This window comes from Acipenser ruthenus, chromosome 32, assembly GCF_902713425.1.
Source record: "Acipenser ruthenus chromosome 32, fAciRut3.2 maternal haplotype, whole genome shotgun sequence".
Classification (NCBI taxonomy): Eukaryota; Metazoa; Chordata; class Actinopteri; order Acipenseriformes; family Acipenseridae; genus Acipenser; species Acipenser ruthenus.
Genome location: NC_081220.1, coordinates 14,300,521 through 14,322,606, shown reverse-complemented (window position 1 = coordinate 14,322,606; position 22,086 = coordinate 14,300,521). Strand labels below are relative to the sequence as shown.

General features: G+C 45.9%; 1 protein-coding gene across 1 annotated transcript; it reads right to left on the bottom strand.

Moving 5' to 3' along the window:
* LOC117970829 (insulin receptor-related protein-like) lies at positions 1–20,971 on the bottom strand. The gene is made up of 22 exons (XM_059006200.1): positions 20,699–20,971; positions 18,112–18,660; positions 15,458–15,791; positions 14,604–14,746; positions 13,317–13,461; positions 12,688–12,902; positions 11,515–11,641; positions 10,848–11,086; positions 10,050–10,217; positions 9,045–9,231; positions 8,774–8,815; positions 8,093–8,352; positions 7,287–7,435; positions 6,842–7,007; positions 6,451–6,550; positions 4,856–4,917; positions 4,187–4,413; positions 3,957–4,067; positions 3,009–3,168; positions 2,080–2,209; positions 1,440–1,574; positions 1–1,340 (listed from the first exon to the last, which is right to left on the bottom strand). The coding sequence occupies exons 1-22, from the start codon at positions 20,760–20,762 to the stop codon at positions 1,061–1,063; spliced, it is 3,993 nt and encodes a 1,330-aa protein (XP_058862183.1). The 5' UTR covers positions 20,763–20,971; the 3' UTR covers positions 1–1,060.
* Between the last annotated feature and the right edge of the window lie 1,115 nt (positions 20,972–22,086).

The window sequence follows — 22,086 nt, the reverse complement described above, 5'->3', positions numbered from 1 at the left end:
CATAAGCAATTAACAATTCAATTTAGACATTCAACAAATATATCGAAAACAAAAATCAAATTGAAAAACACAACAACAAACTCCACAGCCGTGTACAAATCTATCCGAACACCCCATCGCTTCTGTAGTTCTGATTTCCTGTGTGTATGAAATCAAAACCGCTGGGACTGAAAATCTGGGGGTAAAACTCGGTAAATTAGTAGCGATGGTCTAATTGAATGGATGCCTTTAACAGGCCACCCATGCAATTCATTTCAAACAGTAAAGAGAAAAGGAACACAGAGCCACACACGGTAAAACGCAGGAGACTTTTTAGAAGTGGTTTAAGACGCCTGATTAAAGCACAGAGCGGTCTGACATTTTCACACACGAGTGTGTTTCTATATCCCTGATTACTGAGCGGAGATTGAAATTCTCACACCCGGAGGTGTGTCCATGCAGGCGGGTAGATGAAGGATATCAATGACACATCTGGAGGTGTTCCGATAAATATACACACTGCTGTAAATACACATCTTTTTGTCATTTAACCAAACCGACATTGTATGTAATGGCGATAACCATAAACGTACTGAAAATATATATTAGAAAAATACAGTAATAAAATTTGGAAATATTGAAAAAAAAGATCTCTACGTTTTATTATCTCATGAATTTTGCATTTGTAGAAAACACATTGAAATTTGATTTTTAATGCCATCTTTCCTTCAGGTGCAACACATAAAGCAGTCCCTCCATATTGGTCCGCAGGCATTAGTGTCCCCCCCCCACCCCAATGTTCCCTATGCTGGACAGAAGGTTCCAAGGAACAGCAGAAAATAAATGCCTTCAAGGAGCGTCCGGTTCCTAGAGGCTGATCAATCCGAAAAGGAGCCCAGCGATTAAGCACCGGCAGTGTCGCTTTTCGCTATATAACCCTTTCCATACATATCTGCACTGCCCCCTCAAGTCCTGGTCCCTGTGCAGCGCTTCAAGTATTGAATCTGCTTATCGGTTTGATTTCAAAGCTTCGATCGAGTCCCCGAATCCTTTATTCCAGACAGCTGTGTTCTCGTTGCAGTTACCCGTTTTCACCACCGGGGGGCAGTGGCGAGCTGTTCCCGTTCCTGGGTTTCCTGGGCGGTAGGGCAGGGGAGCTCCTGGGCGTGCCTGACTGTGAAGAACTCCTCGCCCCCTCTCCCTCTCCGGACTCCGCCCCCCTGTCCCGATTGGCCGGGCTGTAGTAGAAGGAGACGGCGCGGAATGACGGGTCTAGCTGGTCTTTCAGTGTGTGCAGCACCTGGTTGAAGGAAGGTCTGTGTTTGGGGTTGTGTTGCCAGCACCAAGTCATCAGCTCCAGTCTGCAACACAGGCACAGGCATTATTATGAACCGGTCATTGAACAGACGCTTTTAACCAAAGCGACTTACAGAGACTAGGGGGGTGAACTAGGCACTCACATGGTGTCAGGACAGTTCTCCGGTCTCTCCAGAGTTCCACTGTCCATCACGTAGTGCAGGACCTGCTCATTCGACATGCCTTGATAGGGTTGCTCAGCCAGAGTGACGATTTCCCACAGCACCACTCCAAACGACCTGGGGGGGAAACACACACACAGTCTGATGAGACGGACCTGGACTACCAACACAAGGGAGGGAGCAGTTCAGTCTCCGTGCCTCAAGCCTGCCCTGGACTGGAGGGAGCACCCTTTCTCTTAGGGGGGGTGAGGGAAGGAGGGAGGGAGCAGTTCAGTCTCTGTCCCTCAAGCCTGCCCTGGACTGGAGGGAGCACCCTTTCTCATAGGGGGGTGAGGGAGGGAGCAGTTCAGTCTCTGTCCCTCAAGCCTGCCCTGGACTGGAGGGAGCACCCTTTCTCATAGGGGGGTGAGGGAGGGAGCAGTTCTGTCTCCGTGTCTCAAGCCTGCCCTGGACTGGAGGGAGCCCCCTTTCATGACTCATGGATGCTACCAGCATGTATTAAATATCATGACACGTATTACAACATGAAAACATAGGAAGCGCATCAACGTTAAAACAGAACGCCTGGAACCTGGCTGTGAAAAAGGGGTGAAGATTCGGACGAGCTGCCGAAGACACTGACCAGACATCGGCGTGCGTGGTGAAGATCCCGTCTTTCAGGGCCTCGGGCGGCATCCAGCGCACCGGCAGCAAGCCCTTCCCCCCTTTCCGGTAGTAATCCGTCTCATAAATATCCCGCGTCATTCCGAAATCTGGGACACAGCAAGGGGACAGTTCAGTGTTTAACAGCAGGCAATGGGGACAATGCTTTCTGCCCTGAACTCTACATGTGTGCGGTCTTGCTCCACTCTCTGTGCTAAATCTAAAGTCTGGGTGATGAAACCTTGATAGGCCGAATGGCCTTTTTTCTCCTTCCCCGGCTTCCTTCTGCCCAGCTGAAAGTGTTTGCATCACCCTGTAGAGTGAACTCATTTTGCTTCCTAAACTTACTGTTACAGGAGGCTGTGTGGTCCAGTGGTTAAAGAAAAGGGCTTGTAACCAGGAGGTCCCCGGTTCAAATCCCACCTCAGCCACTGACTCACTGTGTGACCCTGAGCAAGTCACTTCACCTCCTTGTGCTCCGTCTTTCGGGTGAGACGTAGTTGTAAGTGACTCTGCAGCTGATGCATAGTTCACACACCCTAGTCTCTGTAAGTCGCCTTGGATAAAGGCGTCTGCTAAATAAACAAATAATAATATACTTAACGAAAAAATTGACAAATAAAAGCCACATTTCGAAATCTAACCTGAAATACTGTACTGCTATTAAGGGTTCCTTCCGGTACATTTCTTTGCGCTATCATTTGGTAGTTTCTTGGATTGCATGATATTAAATAAAATATCTATTTTTTTCAATGATGTCTCAAGCCTAAAATTCTAGGTGATGCAAACGTTTGTTTTTTTTGCCACAGCTGTGTATGTTTGCGGGCGGCTCCCATCAAGCCAGGGAGAGTCTATCTGATTGACACAAGCAGCACAGAGAGCTGTGGGGGAGCCGGCGCGCTCTCTGACCTCCGATCTTCACGGTGTAATCCTCGGACACCATGCAGTTCCGCGCGGCCAGGTCGCGGTGCACAAACTTGTTAGCGTTGAGGTACGTCATGCCATCAGCGATCTCACCAGCCATCTGTATCATCTGCTTCAGAGAGGGAGGGGGCAGGCCGGGGTTGTTCTGGAAGAAGAGGAAGTGGAAAATAGATTTGTGACGGCTGCAGCTTTGGCTAAAAGTTATGCATCACCTAGAATGGATTGAGACGCCATTTAAAAACTATAGGAACATATTTTAGATCTTTTATTTAGCATCATGTAATCAGTAATCAAACTACAATTTTTTTTCAATTTGTCAGTGTTTTCCATTAAGTTGGCCTATGCGGAAAACTATACAAAGCGCTTGTGTGTAATTCAATATTTTAATGTAACATTATTTAGCAGGTTTTCATTCGACTTTACGAAGCAAAACGAGTTCATCCTGTAGGGTGATGCATCAATTTTGGCCACAGCTGTACATAATGTATCGTAATAGAGGTCTGTATCGTTTGTGATACAAGACCACGGTGTAAAGAACTACAGCTCCCAGCATGCCTCACGATTGTTGCAGGTGCAGAGGCATGCTGGGAGCTGTAGTCATAGCCAGCAAAATGCGTTCATTCTATAGGGTGATGCAAACAATTTTTAACGAGAGCTGGATATTAAGAAAACAGAAAAGGGGTGTTTATGAAAAGGAAGCAAGTTGACATTTTAAGGTGAATAATGTTTCAATATAATACTCAGAATCAAATAAAGGCACTGTGTTCAATTTTTAATGGCTGTTTGGACATGAATCATTTATACATTATAAACCACAATATAGTTTTCACGAATGCACTATAATGTATGTACTGAAGCAGCTGTCTGTCTGGGGGCCTGGGCTGTGTATCAACCCGCCCCCTAGTCTTTTCTGGCCTGTGATTGGCTGCTTACCTCGGCGGAGGGGCGGAGCGAACGCAGATAGCTCTTGAGGTCACCACGTGTCATCAGTTCCATGATCACTAGAGTGGGCTGACCCTTGGAAACCACGCCCAGCAACTGCACCTGAAGGGGGGGATCAGCATTAGTCACTATGGAAACGAAGGCCCGGGGAAGCTGGGAAATGTAGTCTTTGAGGTTCGATGGGCTGTAGTTCTTTGGTCAACAGGCTTAAAAAGTCTTACTACGTGGTGACAGTGGAAGGCCTTCATGACGGAAGCCTCCTGCAGGAATTCGATGCGCTCTCGCACCGTGGCGGACTCGTTGACCGCTTTGAGCGCCACGCGCCGCGGCTGCCCCTTGTCAGGGCCGCGCACCACGCCCTCGTACACCATCCCGAACGAGCCCTGCCCCAGCTCCCGGATCACCGTGACCGTGTCCCGCTCCACCTCCCACTCGTCCGGCACGTAGACTGAAACACAGGGCAGCAAGCGGGACGCTCACTCATGCAGCTTCTCAAAGGGACGTTTTTTTAGCAGGACATTTTCTTAAAGGGGCGTTTTTTTTTTAGGGGCACGTTTTGTTAAAGGCACATTTTCTTAAGAGTACATTTTCTTAAAGGGATATTTTTAAGGGCATATTTTTTTAGGGCACATTTTTTTAAGTGCACATTTTCCTCAAGGCACATTTTCTTAAAGGCATATTTCTTAAAGTCACATTGTTCTTAAAGGCAGTTTTTTTTTTTTTTTTTTTTTAAACGCCACATTTTCTTAACCCTTTCGTGCATGACATATTGTAAAGCGCTGAAAAAAAAAAAAAACGTTTTGGACACATAATACATATATTTTTCAATGAAAAAAAAGCTTTAATAATGAGGTTCCATATTGAAGTGGATGGTAAACAGAAGGACTCACTGTCAGAAGCATTGAGATACTCTGGGTTCACCGATGCATACAGAGTGCTCCCGGGGTTATTCCTACAAAGACAAGGAAACAGAGCAGTAGCCTGGGCTGCAAGAAAGGTTTGGTTCACAGTGCTATACGAGATCACAAGCAGTGGTGTAGTGGAGCCGGAACTACTTTCTACAGGCAGCAGTGATGTAGTGGAGCAGGATCTACTTTCTACAGGCAGCAGTGATGTAGTGGAGCAGGATCTACTTTCTACAGGCAGCAGTGGTGTAGTGGAGCCGGATCTACTTTCTACAGACAGCAGTGGTGTAGTGGAGCAGGAACTACTTTCTACAGGCAGCAGTGATGTAGTGGAGCCGGATCTACTTTCTACAGACAGCAGTGGTGTAGTGGAGCAGGAACTACTTTCTACAGGCAGCAGTGGTGTAGTGGAGCCGGATCTACTTTCTACAGACAGCAGTGGTGTAGTGGAGCCGGAACTACTTTCTCAGACAGCAGTGATGTAGTCGAGCCGGATCTACTTTCTTACAGACAACAGTGGTGTAGTGGAGCCGGATCTACTTTCTACAGACAGCAGTGGTGTAGTGGAGCAGGAACTACTTTCTTACAGACAACAGTGGTGTAGTGGAGCTGGACCTACTTTCTACAGGCAGCAGTGGTGTAGTGGAGCCGGAACTACTTTCTACAGGCAGCAGTGGTGTAGTGGAGCCGGATCTACTTTCTACAGACAGCAGTGGTGTAGTGGAGCAGGAACTACTTTCTACAGACAGCAGTGGTGTAGTGGAGCCGGATCTACTTTCTACAGGCAGCAGTGGTGTAGTGGAGCTGGAACTACTTTCTACAGACAGCAGTGGTGTAGTGGAGCAGGATCTACTTTCTACAGACAGCAGTGGTGTAGTGGAGCTGGAACTACTTTCTACAGACAGCAGTGGTGTAGTGGAGCCGGAACTACTTTCTACAGGCAGCAGTGGTGTAGTGGAGCAGGATCTACTTTCTACAGACAGCAGTGATGTAGTGGAGCAGGATCTACTTTCTACAGGCAGCAGTGGTGTAGTGGAGCAGGATCTACTTTCTACAGACAGCAGTGGTGTAGTGGAGCAGGAACTACTTTCTTACAGACAACAGTGGTGTAGTGGAGTAGGATCTACTTTCTACAGGCAGCAGTGGTGTAGTGGAGCCGGAACTACTTTCTACAGACAGCAGTGGTGTAGTGGAGCAGGATCTACTTTCTACAGACAGCAGTGGTGTAGTGGAGCAGGATCTACTTTCTACAGGCAGCAGTGGTGTAGTGGAGCCGGAACTACTTTCTACTTTAATAATTGTCAAGCTAAGTCACATGACTCCCATCTCCCGCAGAAATCTCCGATTCAGTCAGTCAGTCCTCTTGATGCAATGGAAAGAGCATTAGGAACTTATTCTATTATTAAGTGACTTGCTCAGGGTCTCGCACACACAGTGAGTCGGCGGCTGAGCCGGGATTTGAACCTCCTGGTATCAAGCCCCTCTCTCTAACCACTGGACCACCAAGACTATATATATTGATGTTGCTTAAACAAAGCAGCCCACGGATAGGTTTTAATGGCACACAGGAGCAAGCTTACCTTTTGGTGTAGTAGAGATACATGAAGATCATGGGCAGACCAATGAAGACCACGAGAGCGACTGGCATGAGCAGCAGGGCTGAGAGCGGCAGCGTCTCCTCTAGGGGGCAGACAAGAGCGCTTGTAATACACACATACAGGGCTGAGCTACATCCTGAGGGCCGCATTCCCACCTCACGGCATGACACTGGTGCAAGAATTCATAAATAACAAGAAGCATACAGCGTCTGTACCGTGCCCAAGGGACAACTTACTGCCCTGTTTTGTGGGACATTTTGTAAAAAGGGGTGTTTCCTTAAAGGGACGTTTTCTTAAAGGTACTTTTTTTTTTTTTTTTTTTTAATCTTAAAAGGCACGTTTTCTCTCAGAACATTTTCTCAAAGGTACTGACCAGGTCCGATGATGTAGAACTCGACCGGCTCAGACCAGGACCCGTTGCCCGAGAGGGAAGTTGCCCTGACGATGGCGCTATAGTTCCCAGGCTGCAGCCTCTTGATGTAGTGTCCCTGGTGCAGCTCATACAGGGGCCTCGGCACACACTCCACTGCCTCAAACTCCTGAGGAGCACAGCAGAACAATAGCAAAACACACACGCAAACACACACACACACTCGCGCACACGCACACACACACACACACACGCAAACACACACACACTGATACACACACGCGCACACACACACGCACACACACGCACTGCACCTCCTCTAACAACAGGTAGTGCGTCAATCAGACAGACTCTTTGCTGTACTTGTTCTCCAGTGATCTGAAGTTCTTTCTACCCCCTTGCGTCTCTAAAAAGTGCAGTGGGAATGGGACTTGGGAATGGGACTTACCTCCTCCTGTTCTCTTTTGTACTTGGTGTATCTGATCTGGTATTTAAGGATCAGCCCGTTGGGGCTTGGGGGCGCCCCCCACTGCAGCAGAATCGTGTTTTTGCCGGCCAGCTCCCAGGTGACATTGCCAGGGATGTTGTCAGCATAGACTGGGGACACGGAGAGGGGTGAGGCAATTACAAAAGACCAGTGTTAGGCTACGTTGCAGAGAGAGGGGCATACAAATCTGGAGAGGGTTATGCTAAGATTATACAATGCCCGGGTTAGTTAGACCGTCTAGAAGACTGTGTGCAGTTTTGGTCTTCAAAAAAGACTACAGCTCTGGCCAAAAGTTTAGCAATGAGAATGAACTCATTTTGCTTCATAAAGTCGAATGAAAACCTGCTGGAATAACGGCACGTTAACATATTGAATTGCACACCGCCGCTTTGTATAGTTTTCCAGATACTTCACGGAAAACAAAAAAAAAATGTGACATTTCAAAATCTAACATGAAAGACTGTACTACTATTATGGCTTCCTTCCGGTAGACTATGTTAGCGATTATCATTTTGTAGTTTTTTTGATGATGTGAAATAAAAGATCTAAATTATGTTCACAAAACCTGGGCCAGGGGGTCCCCAAACTTTCCCACCCCCCAACCCCCAAACACCCCCCACCCCCACCCCGTCCCAATGGCATTATTTATTTCATTATCTCAGTATTGAATACCAGCCATCTTAATAGCGACTGATGAATCCGTGGCACGCGATGAACAGCGCAGCCCCCCCCACCCCCCCCCCGTGTCGGGACCCCGCTGTACTCACGGAGAGGGCGGGTGCGTCCGAACACGAACGTGGCCGCGCTGCAGCCCACCAGGTGGGCAGCGTGGTTGCAGGCGTGGATATCGATGCGGTACACGGTGAAGTGGTGGAGTCCGGTGATCAGAGCCCGGTCACGCTGGAAAACCTTGTCCTCCTGGACTGGAAACTGGTCCTCCTCCGGTTGGGGGGACACTGTCACGTTGCCGGACAGGGTGGCATTGGACCCTGCCCACTGCGCGTCCCGACGCTTCTTCTTACTCTGCCTGGACGGACACAGAGAGGACAGCTGTGAAGTCCCCCTTAAAGGAGTGCTGAGTTTTGAAACGCCTGCTTCTTATTAGTTCTGATGTTACCTCAGCCCCCCGCCCCTTTTTTTCACTTCAGGAACAGCGGCTTGAAAGCTGGTTCCAGGAGACCCCCGGGAGACCTAGTTTGAGGTTTGCTGTATCAAACCCCCAAGTCTCCCTGCCTGGTGTACCGCGCAGCAGCCTGAAACCCACAGTCTCCTGAAACCTGAAGCTCCAAGCCTCAGAGTAGTGGCTTCGTGTTCAGCTTTAGATGCACTGACAAAGACTTGGTGCTCGCTAATTTACTGTGATTTTCAAGTATGAATCTGCTTTTGCATTTCAATAGGATTAGCATTGTCTTCGGAATTGTATTCCATTTGTTTAATGGTATTCTTACCTTTGTGGGCTCTTGTTCACAGATTTGACCCTCCATGGTGTTCTGCAATAAAGGACAATGTAAACCCATGTCAAGGGACGTGCGACTGACGTGGGAAAACCCAGATGTGACAAGCGCACTGCAGAAAAATGTTCTTTCTTGTTTTAAAAGCACTGTGCATTACTCTACATTTCTCTGTTATGAAGAGAATGGGCGTCTATTTTATGGGTAAACCCCCCCAATCGAACAATCGAGTAATTGAATAATCGAAGGATCGCTTCGTGCAGCGTACTTTGGCATGAAGATGGAGTTGTGGAGGAAGTTCTCGAATTTCTTCTGGAAGGAGAACTCCTCAGCCTCCAGGGCCAGCTCGGCCTGCGTTTTGGGGCAGGAGCAGCACCTCTCCTCCTGGTCCTGCTCCGTTCCTCCGTCCTCGTGGTCAAACTGGCTGTCAGCCGTGCTGGTGGGCAGCCTCAGCCCTGAGAAGGAAGCAGATCAGGGGTTTGAACCACGGGTGTGCTGGTGCAATCAATGATGTCAATCATGTAATTTTGAAAATCTAACATCAAATACTGTACTACTATTATGGCTTCCTTCTGGTAGACTTTATTAACAATATCATTTTGTAGTTTCTTTGAATGCATGATGTTAAATAAAAGACCTAAATTATGTTCTTATATATATATATATATATATATATATATATATATATATATATATATATATATATATATATATATATATATATTTAAATTATGTCTCAATCCTATAAAAATTTTAGGTGATGCAAAACATTTGGCTATAGCTGTATATCTCCCCCTTCGACACTTTAGCACAGGTACTGCTCAAGGTACTATTACACAGTCCAGTTGGTGTACATGATCACATTAACAGGAGGCTTGCTGGTCCAGTGGTTAAAGAAAGGGGTCTTGATACCAGGATGTTCAATCCCAGCTCAGCCACTGACTCCCTGTGTGTGTGTGTGTGTGTGTGTGTGTGTGTGTGTGTGTGTGTGTGTGTGTGTGTGCGTGTGTGTGTGTGTGTGTGTGCGTGACCCTGAGCAAGTCGCTTCACCTCCTTGTGCTCCGTCCTTCGGATGAGACGTAAAACAAACAAGCTCCTATTGGAAGTGACTCTGCAGCAGCAGCAGCAGCAGCAGTTGTTGATAATGCATAGTTCACCCCCCTAGTCTCTGTAAGTCGCTTTGGATAAAAGCGTCTGCTAAATCACTCATTAATAATGCTAATAATATTTTTCCTACATGAGCACTAGTGAGTGTTTGATAGCCCGAGCTCACCTTTGTTGCAGTAGTCACTGATGTAGAGCTCCGAGTCCTCTGCCTGTCTCTGCCAGCGTACCAGGTAGTAGGTGATGTTTCCGTTGGGGTGAGTGGGGGGCTTCCAGCGGACCACCAACTGAGAGGAGCAGTTTGACATGGAGAGCACGTCCAGGGGCACGGAGGGGGCTGGAACAGCACAGCGGATTTGAAACCCTAACCCCACCCACCTATTGAAACGATGCCATGCTAATGCAATTGACTGTGAATTGGCTGCTCATACCCTCATGCAGAAATGTATTAGAACACCATCTTGACATTATATATATATATATACATATCGCTTTGTAGTTTTCCCATATACTTAACATGCGACATGTGAACTCTAACGTGAAATACTGCTGGTGATCATTTTGGAGTTTGCTTTGATGACACGATGTTAAATAAAAGATCTAACATTATGTTCATGTAGATTTTGAGATGTCTCAATCCTAAAATTCTAGGTGATGGAAAAATTTGGGCCACAGCTGTGGACATCCTAATATACCCTGTAGAGCGACTTAAACACTGTGATATACCGTAAAAACCAGTGTATAAGTCAAACCAGTGTATAAGTCACACCGGTGTATAAGTCCCACCCCCTTTTTTGAGACAACAATTTCAGGGAAAAGCCTATTGGTAAGTCGCTCCCCCCTTTTTAGGACCCCCTAAAATACCTAGAAAATAGACTTATACAAATGTTTTTTACAGTATATATATATGTAATGTTTTTCGTGATCTATGTCCACGGTGCGTTAGGTCCGGTTAAGTAGCTCTTACCCGCGGGGCGCGTGCGGATGTAGACCACGCTGCTCTTAGCTCCGTGGTTGTGTCCGTCCTCGGCTGTGCTCAGGGTGATGGCGCGGATGAAGATGGCGTACTGGGTCCACGGGGTGAGTCCGCCCAGCTGCACCCAGGGATCTTGACCACTGCTCAGTGGCAGGTCCACGTCGACCACGTTCCAGCTGTTCGAGCCACAGGCGTCCTGCCCCACCCACTCCGTGACGTTCTGGAAAGCCCTGCAGACAGAACCGGGGGCTTGAGGGTCTAATCAGTGACAACCGCGCGCCAGGCCCCCGCGCCCAGCCCCGCCCCCAGCCCCGCCCCGGCCACGCGCCCCTTCCACTAGCCACCAATGGTCTGCGGTTCTGTGCTCAGCAGATCTCAATAACGACAGTTTTGAATTTTGATGAGCGGAGCATGCAGCGATAACCAAGATAAGAATTTCTTTAGGTAAAGAAAAGAAGAAGAAGAAGAAGAAGAAGAAGAAGAAGAAGAAGAAGAAGAAGAAGAAGAAGAAAAAGAGGGAAAATTGTAGGGTTTGGAGATTTTTCCCCCTAGATTTTCTTATCTTAAATTTTCTAACTGCACTACTGTAAAATTCAGAGCGTTTAGTCGACGTGTAACCGTGCGGTGGGGGTTTGGCTCCCCCTGGTGGTTGACTCACGACTCGCGGTAGTACACAATGAAGCTCAGCAGGTCCCGGTGATCCAGAGGCTCGTAGCGTTCCCACCGCAGGAAGATACGCGAGGATTCCGTCACGTTCGAGACAAACCTCAGCACCCCGCTCTTACCTGCAACGACACGGACAGCAGGGGGCGCTCACTCGCTGAGCTCAAAAGGAAACCAGCACCCGTTTAGACCGCGCTTGTTGATCTCTGGATCCGCCCCTCCTGCTCTGCACTGGACTCTCCTGACCTCAGCACCACGTTATTGGATCCTCAGCTGATGCGCTATCCTTGCACTATTGCACTGCTAATATGTCACTGTAGATATAACTTGCTGTGATCCTAACTGGCTGCATCCTAGTTCATATTGTATTCTAGTAGTGTTATTATTATACATAGCACCCTAGTTCATATTGTATTCTAGTAGTGTTATTATTATACATAGCATCCTAGTTCATATTGTATTCTAGTAGTGTTATTATTATACATAGCATCCTAGTTCATATTGTATTCTAGTAGTGTTATTATTATACATAGCATCCTAGTTCATATTGTATTCTAGTAGTGTTATTATTATACATAGCATCCTAGTTCATATTGTATTCTAGTAGTGTTATTATTATACACAGCATCCTAGTTCATATTGTATTCTAGTAGTGTTATTATTATACATAGCATCCTAGTTCATGTTGTATTCTAGTAGTGTTATTATTATACATAGCATCCTAGTTCATATTGTATTCTAGTAGTGTTATTATTATACATAGCATCCTAGTTCATATTGTATTCTAGTAGTGTTATTATTATACATAGCATCCTAGTTCATATTGTATTCTAGTAGTGTTATTATTATACATAGCATCCTAGTTCATATTGTATTCTAGTAGTGTTATTATTTGCACTTACTGTAAACTACACTGTATTTAAATATGAAGCTTGCATTGTAACCCTGTGCTGCCCTGTAACACCTGTGTGAGTCACCTGGGATAAAGGCGTCAAATAAATGCCAAATAAATCAATAATAATAATAATAATAAAGGAGACCGGGAGACCTAGTCTGAGGTTGCTGTATCAAACCTCAAGTCTACTGCAGCCTACAGAAAGTAGTTCCGGCTCCACTTCACCCCTGATCAGATAAGAGCCGGCCTCTCTCAGCAGGGCGATTCACTCACAGGACATGCGGTCTCCGTTGGTGCGAGGGTTGATCTCGGCCGTGTTCTGGCGCCCCCGGGTCCCTGTCGCTTGCTCCAGCCGGTAGATCTGTGACAGGCACAGCTTGGGGTTGAAGGCGAAGTAGATCTTGCCCACGGGAATGGACAGGTTGTGGTGGCTCCAGTCCCACAGCCGCTGCAGGTTTTGATTGTCCAAGACGTACAGGGTGTAGTTACTGAGGGGAGAGGAAGGGAGCAAAGCTGAGGCTTGGGGGTGCAGCGGTTAGAGAAAGGGGGGCTCGCTACCAGGAGGTTCAAATCCCAGCTCAGCCACTGACTCCGTGTGTGTGTGTGTGTGTGTGTGTGTGACCCTGAGCAAGTCACTGAACCTCCTTGTGCTCCGTCCTTCGGGTGAGAAGTAAAACAAACGAGGTCCTATTGGAAGTGATTATGCAGCAGCAGTTGTTGATGATGCATAGTTCACCCTCCTAGTCTCTGTAAGTCACTTTTGATAAAAAAACATCTGCTAAAGGACTAATTATTATTAATAATAATAATAATAATAATAATAATAATAATGATGTTAAAGCAATGTGTGTGTCTTGAAATAAATGAAACTTGCTCAGTTCTGCTTAAATCCTTGCTCTTACCCGTCGACCATGGAGTCTCCCCTGATGAGCCGGAGGCTCTTGAAGAAGGAGAGAGACACCAGAGCAAAGGAGTGCTTGATCTTCAGAAAGCCAGTGATCACCTCGATGTTCCCCAGGCTCGCCTGCAGCTCTGCGGCCAGGTTATCTACGAGGACCAGAGCAGAGAGCAAACCCTGGGGTACGGCCATGCCATTGCAGAGAGCAAGCACCATCACATCACTCCAGTCTCCAGGGGCCACATGCATTTATATAAGCAAGATGAGATCTGCAGCTATGGAGAAACGTTTTGCATCACCTAGAATTTCAGGATTGAGACTTGAGTTTTTTTAATTAACATAATTTAGATTGTGCTGTTTTACAAGCCATAATAGTAGTATTACATGTTGGATTTCGAAATGGGTTTTTTGTTAAGTATGTGGAAAACTATAGAAAGCGGCTGGTGTGCAATTCAATATAATAACGTGACATTATTCAGCAGGTTTTCATTCGACTTTATCAAGCAAAATGTGTTAATTCTATAGGGTGGTGATGCAAAACTTTTGACCTGAATTGTACATCTCATTATCAAGGGGGTCCAGGGTTGGGGTCAATTCCTTGTTTTTCAATTCCAATTCCCTTTTAATCAATTCCAACACATCACTGACCTACATTACTGCAACAGCATTCTGTAAAACGAGCTTCTCACAACAGTGGCAATCCGTTACTCAAACTGACGTTGCTGTTTGTGAGTCAATCAAACTGGCTTCAAATGAAAGCAGTTGAACGATCACAATTAATTAACGTCTCCTGTTGCTTTCGAAGGAATTGGAATTGGAATCGAGAATTGATTTTGAATTGGAAATGGAAAATGATCTTCAGCCCTGCTAGGTTCAATCGACACGCAAGCCTGTAGACCCAAGCACAATGCGTCCGTTTCCACGGCCCGGCGCTCCCGGCAACGGTTGCCCACGGCAACAAAACCGGGTGTTTCCACGGCTACCTGCTCAGGTTGCTGTGTCTCCTATGCTCAGTGTAACCAAACTGGCTGCAAAAGAAGTCGTCACCATCACACAGCCAGGAGGCGTTTGACCTCTGCGTCTACGGCTGGGATGAAACGCGTGGAGATTTCGAAAACCTTCGAACGCACGGCAATAATTTCCGAGCTTGACCAGGTTTTGATCAAATCAAAATCAAAATCAAATAAAAAATCTCAGGAACGCTCTTTTGATTTCGCCGGGGGCAGTGGAAACGAGGCACTGGACTGGCATCTGCTGGCCGTTGCCCTGCGTGTGCCCGGGCGGTACTGACTTCCTCTGCGGAGGTTGAGGATGAGGTTGCCCTCCAGGAGGGTACACCCTCGGAGCTCCTCTGCACTGCTCAGGGTGGTGATGGTCATTGTGCCAACTTTGCACTCCTTGGGGCACAGGCCTTGGCACTGGTGGCAAAAGATGCTGAGAGACAAGAGAAAGCACATCGTTCAGTCATTTACAAAGTAAACCAGCTGCCAAGTTCCTAAAGTACAGTGTAATAAGGCAAATGTTTGCTGTAGCTATTGTTCAGTGATAGAAAAATATGTTTTATTTGCACTATTCTTTCAGAAATGGGAATTTTTTTTGACAGTGAACTACAGCTCTGGCCAAAAGCGTTTGCATCACCCTGTAGAATGAACTAATCCTGCTTCATAAAGTCGAATGCAAACCTGCTGGATAATGTGAGGTTAACATATTGAATCACACACCACCGCTTTGTATAGTTTTCCATATACTCCCCTTTATATATATATATAAATTGAAAGAATGCGACATTTTGAAATCTAACATGAAATACTGTACTGCTATTCTGGCTTCCTTCCGGTAGACCTGTTTTGCGATACTGTTTTGTAGTTTCTTTTGATTACAGGATGTTAAATAAAAGATCGGAATTCTGTTCCTATAGTTATTTTTTGTGATTATGTCGCAATCCTAAAACTCTAGGCGATGCTAAACTTTTGGCCACAGCTGTACATGTTCCAACAGATGCATTTCACATGGGAATCGTGAAATCTGCGATAACTGTGAAGAAAAAAAACCCCAGCCTTATCAAGAAGTGTCAACTGGAACTGGAATGGAATGGAAGTTGACTGTGGGAATCATAGAACGCAGCTGTGTACCGCGTTGGCTCACCTGCTTTCATTACGGGTCAGTCCGGGGGGGCACTCCGACAGGCACTCCCCGTCGTGGATGACGAACTTGGAGGACTTCTGGGGGGGCTGGGGGGGGGTCTTCCGGGGGTTGGGGGAGACTTTCCGCAGGCTGGCGCAGTAATCCTTGCTGACACAGCGCCAGCCCGCGTATCTGAAGGTTCCCGCGGGGCAGGAGGGCAGGCAGCGGCCCGAGTAGCGGAAGTTTCGGCAGGCCACACAGGAGCCGCTGTCGTTGGGGCGCCCGCACCCCCCAATGCACTCGCGGTGACAGCACTCCCCGCTCGCTGCGCTCCCACGCCCCCCGCAGGACAAGGCTGGAACAGCAGAACACATTGAAAAGGTTATTATAATAAAGCCAATTATTATTATTATTATTATTATTATTATTATTATTATTATTATTATTATTATTAATTAGTACTTTAGCAAACGCTTTTATCCAAAGCGACTTACAGAGACTAGGGGGTGAACTATGCATCATCAACAACTGCTGCTGCTGCTGCAGAGTCACTTCCAATAGGACCTCGTTTGTTTTACTTCTCATCTGAAGGACGGAGCACAAGGAGGTGAAGTGACTTGCTCAGGGTCACACACAGACACACACACACACACACACACACACACGCACACGCGCACACACGCGCACACACACACACACACACACACACACACAGGGAGTCAGAGGCTGAGCCCTGGATTTGAACCTCCTGGTATCAAGACCCCTTTCTCTAAACCACTGGACCTCTTTATTATAATAAAGCCAGTTAGACTTTTGGAGAAATGTTTATGCAGACTAAGTGGAAAGTATTAAAACTTAGGGCAACTGGTAAAATATATTTTTGTTATTTTTCATTTTTTTTTGTATCCTACCGTATTTAACATTATAAATCACATATCAGAAATACATTTACATTGTGTGTCTATAATTACTGTGCATTTACATGGTAGTTATACAGTAAATCCAGGAGTGCTTACATATAATGACAATGTTACTATGCGCAGTTACAATGTACTTACTGTGTAAATGATATATGTAAGTACACAGCTGTATCAGGGTTAGTGGGGTTAGGGTTAGATCATGCACGTTAAGTACATTGTAACTATGTAAATATGTGTAAGCACACATGTATTTGCTAACGAACTACTATGCACAGTAATTAGGGACACAGTAATTAGGGAAGTCTTATGCAGAAATCAACCAATCACAGTGAAGTATTTGCCGCAATTCCAAATGACTGAGGCATATTTTGCCATCTGCCTTACCAAAGCTAAACTGACTTGATGAAAAATTATAATGTCTGCTACTCTGGATCAGTCGTGAATATTATTAGCAAAATAAAATAGCGATCAAACGCCTGCATATCGGGATCAAACCTTCACCTACGTGCTTGCCAAAAGTCTCGTACTGAACTTTTATTTAATGTAACAAATCTACAAAAAAATATATACATGAAGTAAAAACAACAAGAGAAACACCGGGGCAAAAGTATGGCTTCTCTTGTTTAGTCAAAACAGCTGCCCTTGTTTACCTCCCTGTCCACTGAATCGAAACTATTTTTAAAAGTATATATATTTTGGGACAGGGGCATGTAAACACACAGTGTTATTTTTGGCAGGGTGCCGCGAAAAACACACCCGGTCCCTGCAGCTGAAGGCACTGGACTGTGTCTTAACTGGAACAAACTTTCTATTGACACCCGAGCACAGACACTGCTTCACGAGGTCAAATCCAGGGCTTGGGAGCCAACGAGAACTCGCTGGAGTGACCACACATCCCACAACCCCGGGATGGTTTCCCATTTTTATACAAGAGCAAAACTGCAACACTGTGCTCAGCAGGTTGCATAGCAATTTGATCCTGGTTTCACTAGGAGTTTAATCAGACACACCTGAGCTTGTTACCTATACACACTGGGGCTGATCAAGCTGGTAGTAAAACCTGGATTGGTCGAAACTACAAGTCTTATTTCCATCTCTGATCTATCTGTCTAAATATCCCACCGTTACCACCAATATCCCGTAGCTGCCTTCTCTATAAAAATCAGCTAAAAACCTCCTTCAAACAAAGACAATCTGGACTATAGGAAATAGGACTCCTGTTGCATAGCAGTTTGATCCATTCTTGGTTTCCCTGTGAGTTTAATAATAAGACACACCGAGCTTGTTAGCTAGACACACTGTGGTTACTCGATCACATATTAAAACCTGGACTGTGACATGCATTGGGATTTTAAAAACAGAACTGAAATTTGAAAAACGGGACTCAGAACCCCCCAAACCCTGGTGACATCAAGATCCCGTCATGCGGGGGTGAATAGAAAGCTCAGTGGGCTCTGTGGTCCTGGTGGTTAAAGAAAAGGGGTCTTGATACCAGGAGGATCAAATCCTGGCTCAGCCACTGACTCCCTCTGTGTGTGTGTGTGTGTGAGACCCTGAGCAAGTCACTTCACCTCCTTGTGCTCCGTCCTTCGAATGAGACGCAAAATAAAAAAGCTCCTATTGGAAGTGACTCTGCAGCAGCAGCAGCAGCAGTTGTTGATGATGCATAGTTCACCCCACCCCCAGTCTCTTGGCTAAAAGCGTCTGCTAAAGGAGTCATTAATAAGAATCAAGCGAGATCGAAGACAGACCGACCTTTCTGGCAGTGGGTGGAGGTCCAGCAACGGTAGCCTTGTTGGCCCCCAACGGTGGTCTCGACGCAGGGCTTCTCCTGATCGAGGATCCCTGGGCACACGTCGCCACACTCCTCCACCTGCTTGTTCCCCACGATGTAGTTGTTCTCCGTGGACTCCATCAGCAGACCCCAGTCGATGGTGGAGAGGTGGCACAGCTCCTCGTTGCGTTCGATCCTCACCGCACCCCTCATGACCTGGGCCAGCCCCCCCAGCCCCATCACCCTCAGGTGAGGCATCTCGAAGATCACCAGGGAGTAGTGGAAGAAGAGGCGGGTGCCCCGGATGACCGCCAGGTTGGGGAAGAGGTCCTGCAGGCTCTCCAGCCCGTAGACCCGGAAGAGGAGCAGGTAGTCGGTGATCATGCGGAGCCGGGGGAAGCGGAGGGGGCGGAAGTCCTCGGTCTGGGTGGTGAACATGAGCAGGATCTGCAGGTCCCCCTCGATCACCGTGCAGTTCTCCAGTCGCCGGAGCTCGGTCACGTTGTTGCGGATGTCCATGCTGCCGCAGACTGGGGGGAATGGGAGAGTTAGAGTTAGGGTTCGGGTTCGGGTTCGGGTTAGGGTTTGGGTTAGGTTCTCATGTGACTCCATGTACAGTTTGGGACAGTCCAGGCTTTTCAATTCACACCGCAACACATTCTGGTAAATGTAGTCCTGCTGTGAAAGGTACCTGAGGCAGGTAAAAGGTACCAGAATGCATTGGGGGGCGAAAAACCTGAACCGATTATTTGATTGTTTGGATCAAACTCTCCACATCCCTCTCTGTGCTTTACAATGCTTCCCTATGCTTTACCAGACCTCTCTGTGCTTTACAATGCTTCCCTATGCTTTACCAGACCTCTCTGTGCTTTACAATGCTTCCCTATGCTTTACCACAAGATTTGCATAAGACCTGCTAAGATGACACCTCCTGTATCAAGAGGCACAGTGGGGTCATTCTCCATCGTTACTCTGCTTACTGTAAACACAGAGACCCAGCGCTCAGCGCCACTGTTGTGAAGATAAACATGCCCTGCAATGCAGAGGAACACAAACACCTGTTACCTTCACAGGTATTTTTAGGAAAGGCCTCCTGCTATGTTAAAAGTGTGCTGTAATAAAAACACAGCAAAGTGTGATCAAGTTTACTGAGAGCATGGGAAAGCATTGACGAGCATTGTAAAGCACAGAGCGGTCTGGTAAAGCATAGGGAAGCATTGTAAAGCACAGAGAGGTCTGGTAAAGCATAGGGAAGCATTGTAAAGCACAGAGAGGTCTGGTAAACATAGGGAAGCATTGTAAAGCACAGAGAGGGATGGTAAAGCATAGGGAAGCATTGTAAAGCACAGAGAGGTCTGGTAAAGCATAGGGAAGCATTGTAAAGCACAGAGAGGTCTGATAAAGCATAGGGAAGCATTGTAAAGCACAGAGAGGTCTGGTAAAGCATAGGGAAGCATTGTAAAGCACAGAGAGGTCTGATAAAGCATAGGGAAGCATTGTAAAGCACAGAGAGGTCTGGTAAAGCATAGGGAAGCATTGTAAAGCACAGAGAGGTCTGGTAAAGCATAGGGAAGCATTGTAAAGCACAGAGAGGTCTGGTAAAGCATAGGGAAGCATTGTAAAACACAGAGAGGTATGGTAAAGCATAGGGAAGCATTGTAAAGCACAGAGAGGGATGGTAAAGCATAGGGAAGCATTGTAAAGCACAGAGAGGTATGGTAAAGCATAGGGAAGCATTGTAAAGCACAGAGAGGTCTGGTAAAGCATAGGGAAGCATTGTAAAGCACAGAGAGGTCTGGTAAAGCATAGGGAAGCATTGTAAAACACAGAGAGGTCTGGTAAAGCATAGGGAAGCATTGTAAAGCACAGAGAGGGATGGTAAAGCATAGGGAAGCATTGTAAAGCACAGAGAGGTATGGTAAAGCATAGGGAAGCATTGTAAAGCACAGAGAGGGATGGTAAAGCATATTGAAAAAGCATGGCAAACCGTCATCAACTTTGCTAAATGAATAGTATAGCCATGGGAAAAAAGTTGGTGTAAGGCTCCAGATCGGCAATGCTCGATTGGAACCAGAACCAGAACCAGGCTCATGAAACAAAAATGTCCCCAACTCCCAGTAGTCTCAAAACCATTGATCAGAATCATATACTTATTATTCATTATTTTTATTAATGAATCATTCAGCAGACGCTTTTACCCAAAGTGACTTACAGAGACTAGGGGGGTGAACTATGCATCATCAACAACTGCTGCTGCTGCTGCTGCAGAGTCACTTCCAATAGGACCTCGTTTGTTTTACGTCTCATCCGAAGGACGAGAGTCAGGGAGTCAGTGGCTGAGCCGGGAATAAGACCCTTTCTTTGACCACTTTGACCACAAAGCCTATCACAGTCAACCAAAACTCAGAATGCATATTTAAAATGTGATCCTGACTATCATTTATTTTAAAATCCCCCTTCAACTGATACAAACTCCTAGGCAGGAATCCTCTTGAAAATTGTTTCCTCTGATAACTTTGAAATTCTTAGAGGGTGTTCATTTACAAATGAATGCATGATAGTACTTACTCTCAGAAGCGGAGCAGCCCACCGCAAAACTGCTGAGAATTAAAAAGAAAGGCTTCAAATCCATGAGCCAGAAATGATCAGCCTTCCAAAAAAAAAAGGTAAAAATACAAAGAAGATATTTATAACCCAGTTGCACCCTCCTGTCCCCGGGTGAAGCAGTATTTACCCAACATGTTCTTCTGCGATTGTCTTTTAAACAAAGATAGAAAGAAACTAATCACCACTGAATTCGCACTTGTGTGCTTTTTAAAAAAGCATTTTGTTTTCAAAGAATAAAAATGTTCTGAAGCAACACATGCAGTAAATTGAGCATGTTATTTCAAATGAAGGAGGGGCTAAACGGACAGCCCGCCCCCTCTCTCCTCTCATTGGTCCCCCACCGATAATGGGGGGTGGAGCTCCCAAGTAGGTAGGTGTTTTAAAAAAAAAATTAAAGGGAAGAACACTGTTTACATAATAATATTTATAATATTTTATGTATAGCCAACAGTTTGTGTTTTTGTGTAAACTGTAGCACTAATAGCCAGGCGTTAGCAGGAAAAAACAAACACACACACACTTTTCTTTCCTAGAAATAGAGGCTTGTGCTACATAAAAATGGGTTAATGACAGGCCACCAGTCTTATCTCATAGCGAATGCACTGGAATATTGTCATAACAATGAGACTAGCTACAATTTTTTTTTTTTTTTGTTAAGCAAATCCCTCCTTTGTGAACTCTAAAGCTGAAGGGAACACGAAGCCACTACCAAATAAAATATATTGATCATAAAATCCAATTGTCATTGCTAATGCTAATTACCATTATATTATATTACAGCCAGGGATGGAAATCAGACTCCCGTTGCACAGCAGTGTCACCCAGTCCAGGTTTTACTGCTACCAGCTTGATCAGCCCCAATGTGTCTAGCTATCAAACTGCTATGAGTCTTATTTCCATCTCTGCTGTTCATACTGTTCAATTCTGTATTAATCCTAAAATTATAGGTGAGGCACAACTTTTGGTCATAGCTGTATGCTCAGTTGTTAAAATCTAAGAATGCAGTCCTGCCTCTCTCTGCTCTCTTTCAAAACAGAAGTTGCTCACTTGAGCCGCAACAGGCAGCAACGAAAGTAATGAAACAGCGCCCCCTAGCGCCCACATTGGAATGGCGCACGGTCGCTCTCTCTGTGTTCGTTGATAATTATTTATTTATTTCGCGGACTTTAAAATTGTTATAAGATATCGCCGTTACAGAATATCACATTATAAAATAAGCTCAAATTTAAATAAAGAATACAGTAAATAATTACCTTTAAGAGGGAGTTTGACGAAGAGCAAAAATATTTGCTGATACCAGTCCATTAAGAGCACATAGTAAGTACGATAAGCGGATGAGAACGATTTCA